The sequence below is a fragment of the Chanos chanos genome, chromosome 8, assembly GCF_902362185.1.
Source record: "Chanos chanos chromosome 8, fChaCha1.1, whole genome shotgun sequence".
In the NCBI taxonomy this organism is placed as follows: domain Eukaryota; kingdom Metazoa; phylum Chordata; class Actinopteri; order Gonorynchiformes; family Chanidae; genus Chanos; species Chanos chanos.
The window spans coordinates 39865461-39879358 of record NC_044502.1 but is presented as its reverse complement, the minus strand read 5'-3'; the positions used below and the strand labels follow the sequence as shown (position 1 = coordinate 39879358).

Below are 13898 nucleotides of genomic sequence, written 5' to 3'. Positions count from 1 at the left end.
ACTGTTGGGGGAGGTGATAAAATTAAAGACATCGCACTATTCACATGCATTGAACAATTTGCCCACAGCCCTGCTAGAAGCCTCCTAATAGTTGGTAAAGTTGTCGTGGTATAATTAAGTTATCGACATTGGTGTGGGTGTAAATTGCGGTACCTTGGATTCTGTGGATACTATGACATTGTGGTTGGTAGCCTAGAATTTCAGGCCACGTATCGATGCTGACGACTTGAATAATGAAAACTTGTAAAATCCTTATTAATTCTGTGGCCTATGGACACACTAAACCTTAAATTCTTCTACCAGGCAACTCTTAAGTCGGTACTTTAATGTTCGTAGAACACCATTAAATATCTCAACAACCAAAAGTATATGAATTTTTGGCATGATGATTTTCTTTGGGAATGACAAGTGATTCATAAAGGCGGAGTTCTTGCAATAACTATACAGGCAGTATTCTCTGTGGACAGTATGATACTACCCAGGATGCTTCAGAAAGAGGAAGCTGCAATTTTACGTTGTTGTTCAATCATGGTACCGCTGGGGAGGGGAAGGGAAGAAAGTACCAGCAACCTGGAATATAGACGCGTTTGGCCTCTTTTCGGTAGCTATTGGTCATTTTTATTCCGTTCTAGTGTGTGAATGCGGACACATGACAAAATATTGTTGTAACTAAGCCATTTATGTTGTTGTCTTATCTATGTAAAGTAGTCAGCTTGGTAGTTCTGTGTTCGTTATAGTTTAGCTTAGCCAGTCAGCAGGGTCGACACAGAGAAGATGCCGCCTCAGTTCGATGTTTTCACTATTTACACCACCTTGTAACACATGTATTTAAAGTATTTTCTTGAGGGGGCATTTGTCAAGACATTTGCTAAGCACGCTGATGTGAGGTACATCTGTCAGTCAGACTGAAATTGTATAGTATCAAGCTACCGAGTTTGGTAACTTAGATGTTAGCATTAACTGCCTCCCCATCGTACTGTCAAAATTGCCGATTAGCTTCGGCTAATTGAGCTAGCTGAGTTACCAACCAGTTAACGCTAGCTATCCTAGCAAGCTATCGTCTTATTCGTGAATGGTTAGCAAGCTCGCAAGCATTTTTTTCTAAGGAAAAAAATAAAATACTGTTCTTGGGGTAGTTTGTTTGTAAGCAAAATAAATAGGGCAGTTGTTTTGTCTTCAATGTCATTTTGTATTTCATTGACACTTCGTGCCATTTAAAGTGGCCAGAGAAGCCTGTCAATTGAAATTATCTTTGTCAACTAACGTTAACAATTTCGTTAGCTAGCTTATGTAGCGGGAGAGTGATGTGCTGACAGAATAGCTAAATTGCTAACACAAGTCCTATTCCTTGAACGTCTGATGGGCTGACACTGCTGTAACTAGGAAACAGATAAAACAAAATTCAAATGGCCAACTGGGTCCACGGTATGGTCAGGTATGTCATTAATCATACACAAATTAACAGAGATTGAGTTCTCTTGAAATCGTCAATGTCAAGGAAAACCTCGAAAGTTCTCGAAGTCAGCGAGTTACTCCGACCCCCTCACGATGAATGAAATAGACTAGTAGTAATAGAATAGGTCTTCATTAGTGTTGCTCCGTGAGACAGCAGGTTAGGTATTACATAAAAGAATTTCAGATGTATTAGAAAAGGAAAGACTACTCGACACCGGTTCACTGTTTGTTTGTTTTTTCCGCACTTTTCGATGCATCACTACCGTAAAGAGGAACAACTGTTTTATTGGTTGCTTTAGTTACTTGTTAGCCGAATGTTGGGATCAAATTATACGAACACTCCGGCCCTGTTTGTTGGACACTGGCTTAAAATAGGTCCTCTGCATTGTCCCAGTTACCTGTAACAGTGTTACACACACGTCACCTGATTTTTCATGTTGTCTTATCAAATAAACCATAAACTGACAGAGCTGCCGACCTCCTTTGATCAAAACGTGTTTATGGATAAGGCACTATATTATTATTTTAATAACACTGAAAGTGCTCACAGTATGCTGATATTTCTAGTCTTGAAAGCATGCTCTATGTTGTATTGTTATGTGCACAGTTAGTTGGTAGAGTTAACATCTCAGGATGTTAATAAAGAGCAAGTTTTAGAAACTCAGCATTTATTTAGAAACTCAACATAAAGTTTATTTACAAAGTTCAAATTCAATTTCCTGTGGCGACTGTTGTAATTACTTTTTTTTTAAAATTTTTTCCTATTTTGTGCGCGCCTAGTGAAAGCAAACACTTTGACAACTGTCCGGGACTGAGCGAAGCTGTCAGGAACATGGGCGATAATGGCCCTCTCACAGAGACAGCCATGTTCTTTGAGGAGGAAGTGGACAAGCTGGGGCGAGACGAGGATGAGGACGACAAAATGGTGGAGTTCGACAAAGAGGATGGCCTGATACCCGCGCCCTCGTCCTCCTCGGGACGGGTCTACGATCGCACCACGGTGCTCATCGAACAGGACCCTATCCGTCTGGACGAGGAAGGCGAGGAGGACGGGCATTGCGGGGGAGAGGACGACGGCATGGCCTTTTTGGCCGAGGGAGACGGGGACGGAGACGAAGAGGAGCACTCGCTGGCCTTCATGACGGATCCGGATGGCATGTCTCAGGGCTACGTTCACCACACCATCTCACCAGACCAGATTCAGTTCATCATCAACCCCGGTTCCACCCCTATGCCACGGAACATTGAAGGAGCCACTCTGACCCTACACTCTGAGTGTCCAGAGACCAAGCAGAGAGAGGTAAGGGTCCAAATTTAGCTCCATTTTAGAGGTTTCAACTGTTTTTTTTTGGGGGGGGGGGGGGGTTCCGCAATTTATGGGCATCGGACGTTTGTCTTAACCAAAGCGCTCTGTGACTGGGTCAACTCATTCCGAAATGTCTGCTGCCAAATTCGCAGCTTTCAGCTACGTCATTTTGGAAGCTGCCTGAGTCTGTTCGTCTTCGTGGTGCTCCAACTTGTTGGGCAGTCAAACGTGCTTTCAGTGAAAAATGAAAGGGCGTCCTATCAGATTGGATGTAGCAGGGGAAGGCTTTGAATGAAAGGCATTTGTTTGCTTAAAGAGCTCCATCCCCACAGGGCCTCTGTTTCCACATGGTTTCATATGATAGATCTTTATCCTGGCTCTCCCCGCACACTCAGCTACTGCTGTAATAAAGCCGTGATGATGTCTGTCCAAATTACCTTGTTTCTTACTCGTCCCACATTAAATGCTCAAGCTCTTTGCTACAGTGGCGTTTAATTGTGATTTACGAAAGGTTGTGACTAAATAGCAATAGACCCCTGGAGTTGACAGTGTTCTGTTATCACAGGTTATGGCTGTTGTCACTGGGAACCGGCGTCATTTTCGGAAAGTGCTTCGTTTGATCATGCCTGTTTGAAATCAGCCCTGCATCTGTGATACCACTCTGTATTTTTCACCAATCTTTCCTCAGTCACCTTCAGAAAAACTGGCCCTTAACGAGGCTTCTTAGTCTGACTGTGTGGTCAGCTGTAAGAAGTAAATATATTGCTATTAAAAGTGGAAGAAAAGTAACAGTTCATCTGAAGTCCCATGCCACTACTTTTGCTGTCCAAAGTGGGCTCCTTAATGTTTAGAAAGAGAATTCTGTGAAGTAGTAGTGGCCTCTAAAAAAAAACTGGTTTGCCTTTTAAAATGAATTCAGACTGACATTTATCTCTATCCTTTTATGGTGTAAGAGACCTCAAATCAAAACTATATGAGATGTATTCAGAAGCATCCATGTTGTCGATTCTCATTAACACTCACATGCTAAACAGGGTGGTTCATTTGACTGAGCAAGTAGTCTGTGAAACTGGCATCTCTCAGCATCTCATACACCTGTCTGCTCTAAATCTTTTGATGTAATTATCTTTTCGCTTTATTCTCCTCCTTTCAAACAACTTTTTCTCGGCCTTTTTGCTATAGCAATGTACATCAGAGGACTTAGCTCACGGTGGCCAGTGGTTTCTCTGCGGTTGAGCATTTTTTCGTGTCGGCCGGTGGCATGCCTGCTGTTCATAACCCTGAGAGACTGCACATTTGTTCATGCATGTGTGGGTAAAAGGTCAAACCTGTTGCTTCATTCAGGATTGTCAGACTCCTCTCTCTGCCTACATAAACCCTTTTATACTCGTGGCTTGAGTAAAGGCAGAGATAGGCTGACAGGAACAGTCATTGTCCTGAAGGCCAGCTGTTAAGGGCATTAGTGACCTCTTTCATTTCTTATCAACTTCGCATTGAACTTTATGTCATGTAATTCACTGTAATCTGCTCGAGAGATCTTCTTAAGACGGCGAGATAAGTCAGAATTTATCAGGAGCATTTTATGGAATGTAAAATGCATCAGAGCAGCGTTTGGATCGTGAGGGGTGGTTGGTGTACGATCTAAAAATAACGAAGCTCCGGCGCTCTGGACGTCCCTCCATTTTGTGTCATCTGTGAGCGTGTACAGCGGAACGGTTATTCTCGGGTCGTGTAAAGCGCCTGCTCTGCACATTTAGACAATGTGGCACTTAGCATCCTTGGGTCTCTGTGAAGCAGTTTTTATTTATTTATTTATTTATTTATTTATTTTCTTTGCCTCAGACAACACAAAGATGACAGCTTAAAGGTAAGGGCCTACCGTAGTACACCTGTCTTTTGTCCCAGTAGATAAATGAGCGCCCTTCATCTCCATGTGTGTAATAACACAGTGTTACATGTTAGAGAGTACAAGGAGACAGCTTTATCTATCTGCCAGCCCCTGGAGGCTTTTGTTTGCGAGAGCAGAGAGCAGTCCTGTCGCTATTGTGTAGAGGCCTGCTGAAGAGAACAGAGGAATCAGTCAGACGTGTTTCCGTTACGCTATGCTTACAAAAACCTGAGCTGGCCTGGTTCACCCAGTACGTCAAACAAAGGCCAGTGTCAGTCAGGAACAACCTTTACTTTTTCATTTGGAAACAGGGATACATCCTGTTATCATCGTGTTTTAAAACGGGTCACCCTGAAACCTCGACTGTCATTTTGATATGCCAGTGAAATTGCTTCATTTATATAAATGAAATTTAAAATTTTTTTTGGTGCCTGTGTCAGAAAATGAACTGAAATGTAAAAAAAAAAGTTTTTTATTTGGACATTCCGTTTCTATAAGATGACGTGACTTGACATTCTTTCTCAAACACAGGAGAAGAATCCAGTTTGTTTCATGTCTCTTGAGTGGTAAACTGCCTATAGAGTCAGTTATCTGTCCCTTACTGATTAAGTCAGGGTGAGGCTCTGAGTTGGCAACATGAGAATGGCTTCTCCACCTTCACTTTTCGCCCATCTGTATGTCCTTCTCTTCTTCCCAAGGTGAAAAGGTACCAGTGCATGTTTGAGGGCTGCACACGCACTTACAGCACGGCAGGAAACCTCCGCACACACCAGAAAACACACCGTGGAGAGTACACTTTTGTTTGCAACCAGCAAGGCTGCGGCAAGGCCTTCCTCACCTCCTACAGCCTGAAGATCCACGTCCGCGTACATACGAAAGAAAAGCCCTTTGAGTGTGATGTCCAAGGGTGTGAGAAAGCCTTCAACACACTGTACAGGTACGGCAGAAGCGTCTAAAAGTAGACTAAGATGTCAAATTAAGAATGGCATTCAGTCGTGTACTGAAACATCTCATTTCTCAAAAACAACTTTTCAAAAGTACAATTGGTACGGCTCTCAGAAGTTAGACACATAATGTAGTTGATTGATTTGCTGTTGACAGGCCTTCTTCTGAGGGTCTCTCTAGGCAATGGACTTTGAGTAATTGACAGAAGGCCCACACTTTGCCTTATAGAATGAAGATGTCCTGTAAAACCATTAAATTTAACCCAGTGCCATGAAGTTAGATTGAATCCAGGTATTATTGTTTAGAGCAGTGTCGTACTGAAAATCCTAGGAACATTTTCACGTTAAGATGTATAACCGTGACGGAGCAGTTTCATGTCACCACTGACTGTACTGTGTTTTGATTGGTCCTTAAAGACCTCACCGATGGCCTCATGTGGCTTAGCCCCAAGGCTAGTGAACACGTGCCACCATCGACTCTCTGTCAGGCCCCGCGTTCCCAGTGCAGGCAAACCAGTGTCACAGTCTACTGTTTTCCAATAAACTCATTAATTTCCTGCTCTTCAAAACGTATTACCTAGTCCTCTCTTGTTAAGGGACCTACAGCCCATGTGTACGAGTGTGGTGCTGATAACTGTGGTTACATTTTATCTCTGTGGAGCAGAGAAAGAGATTAGTCTGTAACAAATTATGAAAATTTGAAAAGATTGTCATGGCCTCTTACACGTCTGTCTTAACATTATCATTTTACAGCTACCATTACCTAGATTTCTCTGTACCTTTCAACCCACCTTACATAAATTAGACTAATCACTCCAGCTGTATCATTGAACTGCATTAGCAGTACCTATCTTCTTCTTCTTCTTCTTCTTCCTCTTCGGGAACGTTTTATTTCACAGCGTTCGCAGATTTACATCTCAATAGAGTTGGGCTCTACAATTAGTGCAGGTCTATTCAGACTCTGTCACAGGAGCCTTTGAGTTGGTTGCTTTGAAGTGGCTTTTAGGTTGAGTAATCCGTCTGTTTTCATCTCAGACTTAAAGCACACCAGAGACTGCACACGGGGAAGACGTTTAACTGTGAATCAGAAGGATGCACCAAGTACTTTACCACACTCAGTGATCTGAGGAAGCACATTCGCACCCACACAGGGGAGAAGCCATTCCGGTGAGTACCGAGAAGAATACGGTTGGGGAATATTTAACCCTTTAAGCGTCTGGGCAGGGGCACACATGTTCGGCGTTCCAACATCTGTAACACTCTAACACCCAGTTTATACTCCTGTTCAACATACGCATGGTAACTCAAACAATGGATTGCTTACCCTGAAATTAGAATAGCATGTGGTCAGTCATGGGTTCCATGATCTTCATAATTTCTGTCATTTTTCTCCAGGTGTGACCATGATGGTTGTGGCAAGGCTTTTGCTGCTAGTCACCACCTAAAGACACATGTCCGGACACACACAGGTAGGCCTCCATATAGACAGCAGTGTCAAGCAAGGCCACCTAGTCATTATAAATGATGTTGTCACCAGAGCCTGATACAGTCTTTTATCCACCTTGTTCTACCTTGCCGCGTGACTGTAAGAAATCTGTCATCTCATATTATCGCCAAGTGGAAAAAGTGCTTTACCTTGGCAGTGTTTCCCACAGCGATGTACTTTACCCATCCCAGTAATGAATCTATCTCAGAAATGAATATAGCCTGTTAAACAAAGCCTTGTTCAAAAAATGGTACACAGTTACTCAGCAGATGGAAAATGAATGAGGGGGGAAAAAAAAAGAAAGTGTAGCTGGAACCACAAGGGAGAGATGGAAATGAGTCATGGCCTCATCAGCCAATCACATATCACAGAGTTGTTTGTACAGTTGCTATTTGGCATGCTGTGGTTTCTGAAGTTTGGAATTGTCGTGCTCTTGAACTGCTCTCTACGAGATATCGCACACAAAATCTGTGTGTTTACTCCAACGTTCTGTGCCAAGACTCCCCCCCCCCCCCCCGATATAAACGCAAAGCCCTCCGTCCCTCATTCTTGTCTGTATCATTCAGGAGAGAGACCGTTCTTCTGTCCCAGTGACGGCTGTGAGAAGACATTCAGCTCTCAGTACAGCCTGAAGAGTCATATAAAGGGTCATGACAAGGGTGCGCCGTTCAGCTCCAACCTCAGTAATCCACTGTCTGAAGTGAGTTAGCATAAAGACACACAGCACTCGCCTGGCCTCGCCTCTAGTTTTTGTTTTTTTTGTTTGTTTTTTTCTCCTAATGCTGCCCACAGAGCTCACACTGGTGATATCTTGCTTGTCCTTCTGGTAATTAAATGAATCAACGCAGCCACATTCGGCAATTCGTGTCTCTGGTCTCTCGGCAGCTACGTTTTATTGCGTGTTATGTTGTCATTTCTGGCTGATAAACAGCAAAGTCTAATTGCTTCTTTGTGTTTTGTTTGTTTATCATGACACGGCAGGATGCGAATCATTCGCTGTGTCTCAGTGATTTGAGCCTCATTTCCACAGACTCTGAATTTCGAGAAAACCTTCACAATGTGAGTTAATGCTGTCTCATTCCTTCAACGCTCACTTCTTTCCCCTAGACAAACCTTTGTTAAAAGGGAGTAGAAGCATTTCTGTGTAGTTTATATCTCCTTGTTTTGTGTTGCAGTCTCAAAGCTTGGATCTTAACAATGTTACTCCAGTGAGGATATTTGAGCTAATGTTCCAGAGTCCTGAAAACAGCGTTAATCAGGATGACACTCAACCCTCCGGTAAGTACCCCTCACGGTTTCTAACTCAAACCGTATGTTAGACTGGCGTCACGCTTTTTATTTCTGACGACGTTTTTAAGCTCAGTTCCTCTATCCCCTTTCAGAGAACCTAGTGGAAGCCTTTGGCCTGGAGACCCCGCCTCAGACAGCTGCAGCCGAATCCAAGCCCCTGCTCTCCTTCACCCAGCCCCTGTCTTCCTCTTCTTCCTCCTGTACTCTCACCGCACCTATTATTGATTCCCCTCCTCAGCCTGTCCCCCTCCCCTCTCAGGCACCTCAGCCTGCAGCTCCAGCGCCCAACAGCTCCTCCATCACCACCCAACAAGTCTCCTCCTTTGCCCCCGCCGCCGCCCCCACCCCCACCCCGCTTAACACACCAGAAGTGCCCGCTCCCGCCGTACCTCCAGCCTCACAACACTATGTGGCGCTGCCACCCAAGTTCCTTCAGCAGGAGAGCCAAGTACAGCCCGGTGCCCTCGCGGTCTCTGCCCCCGTCGTCACCGGCGCCGCTCCGGCGGCGGCGGCCGCTGTTTCCGCGGAGACCGTCTCCAGCGCGACGCATGCCGTGCCTTTGGCTGGCGCTCCCGGCCTGGCTCCCGCCCCCACCATCACCATCGCCCCCACGCAGGGTCTGCTGCAGCCCAGCATCGTCATGTCTGACCAGAACCTGCAGTGGATCCTCAGCAATGCTGCCAACCCACAGCAAAACCCCGAGCAACAGGTCAGAGCCCTCTCCTCTCTGACCCGTGTTCTGTCGAAGGCATTCCTCTGTCACACCTGAAAAGAGCTTCTCTGATACGCAACATACTCTCATGTAAAACAAGATGTTATTTCTTAGTTGAAATGCAGATCATTTGATATCATTTGTTTATTTTTAATGGTCTGCTAGTGCTGTACTGAATTAGCATTCATGCAAATGCACAATCCAGTTGTACAACGCATGACATTATCGCTATTCAAATCTTTAATTTTTCACCCCTTTTTTTATTTTTGCATGACTCCTTTTCTTTATCAGTTGCTTACTGAAATGTCTTTCACATTCAGGGCCCAAAAGTGGAAAAAGTCTTCTTCACCACAGCCATACCAGTCGGAGGACACCCAGGTATGCCCAAGGCTTATTCTGAGTCAGGGTAATCGGCAGTGCATGTAATTAGTGCCCTTTGACAGTGATACTTATGATCAGTCAAAAACACAAGAACCTGTCTGTGTTTTAGGAAACGCCGTGCAGCAGATTGGCCTGAGCCTACCAGTCATCATCATTAAGCAAGAGGAGTCATGCCAGTGTCAGTGTTCGTGCAGGGACTCGGCAAAAGAGAGGAGCTCCGCAAAGAGCAGCCCCTCCTCAGATCAGCAACTTACAGAACCTCCTCCCACAGCACCTCCACTCCCCACAGCACCTCCACTCCCCACAGCCCAACAAGCTACTCCCCAGTGCTGCGCTCAGCAGTCTCCCTGTAAGGTGAACCAAACTGTGAGTCACACTCATACCCAGGCCCGGCCTGACGACCCTTCTCCTACTGCTGCGACATTCCCCCCTGAGTCCACGGCCACCAATCCTCCCACTGACAACCTGGCCAGCGTGGATGTGGCCGACTTCCTCTCTCTGCAGAGCCCCGAGACCACAGCCAACATCGAGGCTCTGCTGCTTGTTGCTGACGACGATTTCCCCATGAGCGAGGGAGGCGGCAACAGCGCCTCCTAGTGGTGGCTGAAGGCAAGCCTCCACCAGTGATCTGCTGCACCTTATGGAGACGAGGAACCCGGGTTCCCTTCATAAGCATCAAATCATCCACACTCCGATCTCATGTGAGGAAGGGTTTATGCTAGTTAGTTTTGGTTTTTTGTGTTTGTTTTTGTTTTGTTTTGTTATGTTTTACATTCATCATGCCAGAGCTTAACCCCATGAAGATGGTATTTTACTCGCAGTGCATTCTGATATGTCTCATTTTGTGTCTTCATGAACTTTGAACGAGGTGACATTTTAGGGCAAGGTCATTTTGGGCTATTTCTTCATAAATGCCTCATATCCTCTCATGTGATTCAGTTTATCATACTGTGAGATTTGAACTCTGTATGACTAACAAAAAAAATCGAATTATTAAGCATGCAAACTAGTGATCAAAATATTTATTGAGCTTTGGCAAAAAAATACACATATATACATATGTTTCTATCAATGAATAGATAATTAGAAAAGGTAATTAGATAAGCCAAGAGGTGTAGCCTTATTAAAACAAATGATTTAATAAGGCTTTGAAGGACTTTGCATAAAACTCATAGCACTGACTGATATAGAACAAAAAAAAACTGTAGGTATATGGATATTAATAGAATGGAGCAAAATGTTTCATACATCAACATACTGTACTTCAGTCTGCAGCTGAAAACTGACACATTTCACATGTGATTTACCAGAATGTACTGCATGTAAAGCGAACTGGTATATTCAGTAAATTGAATGCACTGTAAAAACAAACAAACAAAGAAACAACTTATGACTGGGTATTTCATGCAGCCATTCCTTTTCCACCACAGTCCAGCACACATCAGCCATGAATATGACATTTCTTTGTCATTCATTAGGAAGTTTAGAGCAGTCCGAGAAATGAGATTACAGTTTTAGGTAATTTTGTTTGAACAGTTCGTATTATTATCCAAGTAAAAAAAAAAAAAAAGATCAAAATCGTTTGCCTTTTAAATGTAATTTAAAAATTTGTTGAAAACTGCTGCCTACAAGTAGTATTTAATTTTTTTTATTTGTTAATTTATTGAATGGCTTAATCTCCATGTGACCACCCCCCCCCCCCTCACTGACTCTCATGTGCCCAAGCTTGGCGGACCAAGTCCTGTCATCCTCATCTCTCGTCCAACCTGTTTTCTTTCTCTCCCTGCCCCTATTGCCTTTTGGATGCAGGTGGAACACGCACACAGGATGGGTCTCTGTTTTTTTTCCCTTTCCATGACGTAACTGATTTCAAGGGGGGGTGTTTTTTTGTTGTTGTTTTGTTTTTTTCGGCGTCACACTTGGGCCTCTCTCCCAATGCTTTCCTCTCGGCCTTTCGAGCAGTGACAGGCCATAGGCCTCTATCTTAGGACTTTCCAATCGGGGGAATTTAGAGCATTTCATACGCTCACAGTGCAGTAACGAAATGTGCCGAATATCTCTTCGATTCGCAAAAAAACTAAAAATAAAAAAAACTTCTGTAACCCTTCAGGACCCTGGCATCGAGCACTGACTTAAGGAAATGATATGGTTAGGTCTCATGTAATGCTTCTTCTGACAATGAACAAATCTGTAGTCTCAGCACACTAAAAAAAAAAAAAAGATAAAGTTTATTCATCCAGATGGCCCACTCAGGGATAGTGAAAATCAAGCAGACATCAACTAGCATAGGAAGTTGATAATTCTCTGAAGTGAGAATCCCTGATTAGGTGTTAGAGCAATCAACTGCCGAAACACCCTCAGACCATGTTCACATTTGCTCTCAGTTGGTTTCTCGCTCCTGTTTCTAATTCACTACCTATCAGAAGTGAAGGTAACCAAGCAAACAACTAGTTATCTCCATTACTGGGGTCCTTATTTGTATACCACTGCTGTACGGAGAGCCTCTTAGGAGCTGATTATAGTGTAAATATAGAATATTTGATAATATATTACGTTTATGCCTTTAGATTGTATTTGAACTTGTATTTTTGTATAGAAGTATGAATATATAGAATCCGGGTTTGGGACTTGAGTCAAATGACATGAGTCTGCACTGCCCTTTTTCTTTGCAGTATGCCACCTTTCTGAGGATCACTGATTTTAGAGCGGTCGCTAACATATTGATCTTTGTGTAGTTTAGAGTGTGTTCTGGTCTGCATTAGTGCATCATTTTCAAATGCGTACACAAATACAGCGTTTGTGTACTACAGCAAAGTTCTTACCGTACACCATGTTTTATATGTTGGACAGCTTTGCCTTACAACTCTCTGATTAATCAGGGGCATTTAAGCTCCATTACGTGGTGGATAACCCTCACAGAACATCCGTCAAGTGAGAGAAACAAAACTGATAAATCGTTCCTTTTTTTTCTCTTTAGCCAATGCCAAGAAATGGCTGTCTTTGGGTTTTTCCACATTTAAGAGGGGTGGGTGACATCATGACCACTCTCACACCCATTCTTATGTCACATAAGGCCTCTCACAACTGCATAGTTTAAATTATACCAGGGCCCGCTTTACCTTGATAAACCTTTTGTTTGGTTATTTGGTTTTTGAGAGGAAAAGACTGGCCTTTTGTTTTTGTTTTAGGTTATTTAGAATAGTTTGCAGTGTGCAGTTTTGCTGTTCATACATTCATTTATTTCCTACAGTACAGGGTGGGCGGGCATTGATTTTTAAATCGAGACCCATTGGTGCACAGAATTTGTACGATGAATAGTTTCCCCATCAGCCGTGTTGTGTTTAATTTTGACATTCACATTTATTTCACCATAACATTTTTTTGGCAGTGAAAAATGGACGGGTTGGCATTATTTTGGCATTATGAATGTTGATTTTGCCCTCTGGTTTACTCCCTCACCATCATCTTTTAAACCTCATCATTGTTAGCGATGAACTATGCAAAATGCCTACAGACTTTCCCTTAGTGTAAGGCACCAGAACTGTTGACCCATCTGCATCATTCAGTATAAACACAATCGGACAAGTCCTTATTCCCTTGTAGCCCTCAGATGTCACCATATGCAAGATGCCACTAGCTGAAAACAAGCTCGTGTGAGTGGAGGTGTGAGCCATCTTCAGTGTACATTTCAAAAGAGATGCTTATTTGCAAAGCTCAGCGCACTCATTCTCTGTGATGACAACGGTATGGATATTCTTTTGATTATGTGCATGTTTACCCAAACTATTGTTCACTGGTTTGTTTTTTTTTAAGTTTAATGTGATTTACTGAAACAGTGCATATTGTTCTATGTCTGGGCATTTTAATATTTCAGTGTTTGTTTGCTCCCCCTTCAGTTCATCAGTAGTCGCTCTGTTTTTTTTTAATTTATACTGCCCCCCTAGATTTCCTTCACTGTGAGTTACCTAGCAGGTAACTCGGTGAACTTGCTTAAGAGTCAATATAATTCTGTTGTAAGAATTATTTGTCTCGTCTCACTTTTAGAGAATTTATTTCTATTGTCAGATTAGCTTTTAAGTATGCAATATGTATTTTTCAATATCTCTCAGAAAATCATCTCAAGTCCAGATTTACTGTACCTTTTTTTTTTTTTCTTTTCTGAACCCACACCATTCATGTGAATGCCAATAATTTTGTTTGCAAATCAAAAAGCTGATTTGATCCTTATGGGGTTATTGCATTGCAATTTGAAAATGGTTTGTCCCTCCTCTGACGACGTATTAGATTAGTTTGTCAGTTGAGTTTTATCTGAATTACACTAACAGAAACACTTATTCATTAGCTTTGGTGTCACCCTGCCTGATGAAGAAACAAAACAGCTCGCTGTATATGATAGAACATGGAGAGAAAGTGCAGAGAAAGCATGTTATGGAAAT

The 13898-nt window shown here is 43.0% G+C and overlaps 1 protein-coding gene across 1 annotated transcript; it reads left to right on the top strand.

Annotated features, from left to right (window-relative positions):
• The first annotated feature begins 479 nt into the window (after positions 1-479).
• mtf1 (metal-regulatory transcription factor 1) lies at positions 480-10434 on the top strand. Its single transcript, XM_030781814.1, has 11 exons — positions 480-601; positions 2236-2755; positions 5348-5586; positions 6629-6760; positions 6989-7062; positions 7646-7779; positions 8061-8138; positions 8255-8357; positions 8462-9078; positions 9402-9459; positions 9572-10434. Exons 2-11 carry the CDS (start codon positions 2288-2290, stop codon positions 10057-10059), a joined length of 2391 nt encoding a protein of 796 aa, XP_030637674.1. The 5' UTR covers positions 480-601; positions 2236-2287; the 3' UTR covers positions 10060-10434.
• Positions 10435-13898: the final 3464 nt, after the last annotated feature.

What these genes read in the sequence shown, in the direction of transcription:
- mtf1 (XM_030781814.1), top strand. Translation starts at nt 2,288, where the DNA reads ATGGGCGATAATGGCCCTCTCACAGAGACAGCCATGTTCTTTGAGGAG. An exon ending in CAGAGACCAAGCAGAGAGAG is followed by an intron (nt 2,756 to 5,347) that starts GTAAGGGTCCAA and finishes CTTCTTCCCAAG; the next exon opens with GTGAAAAGGTACCAGTGCAT. An exon ending in TTCGAGAAAACCTTCACAAT is followed by an intron (nt 8,139 to 8,254) that starts GTGAGTTAATGC and finishes TTTGTGTTGCAG; the next exon opens with TCTCAAAGCTTGGATCTTAA.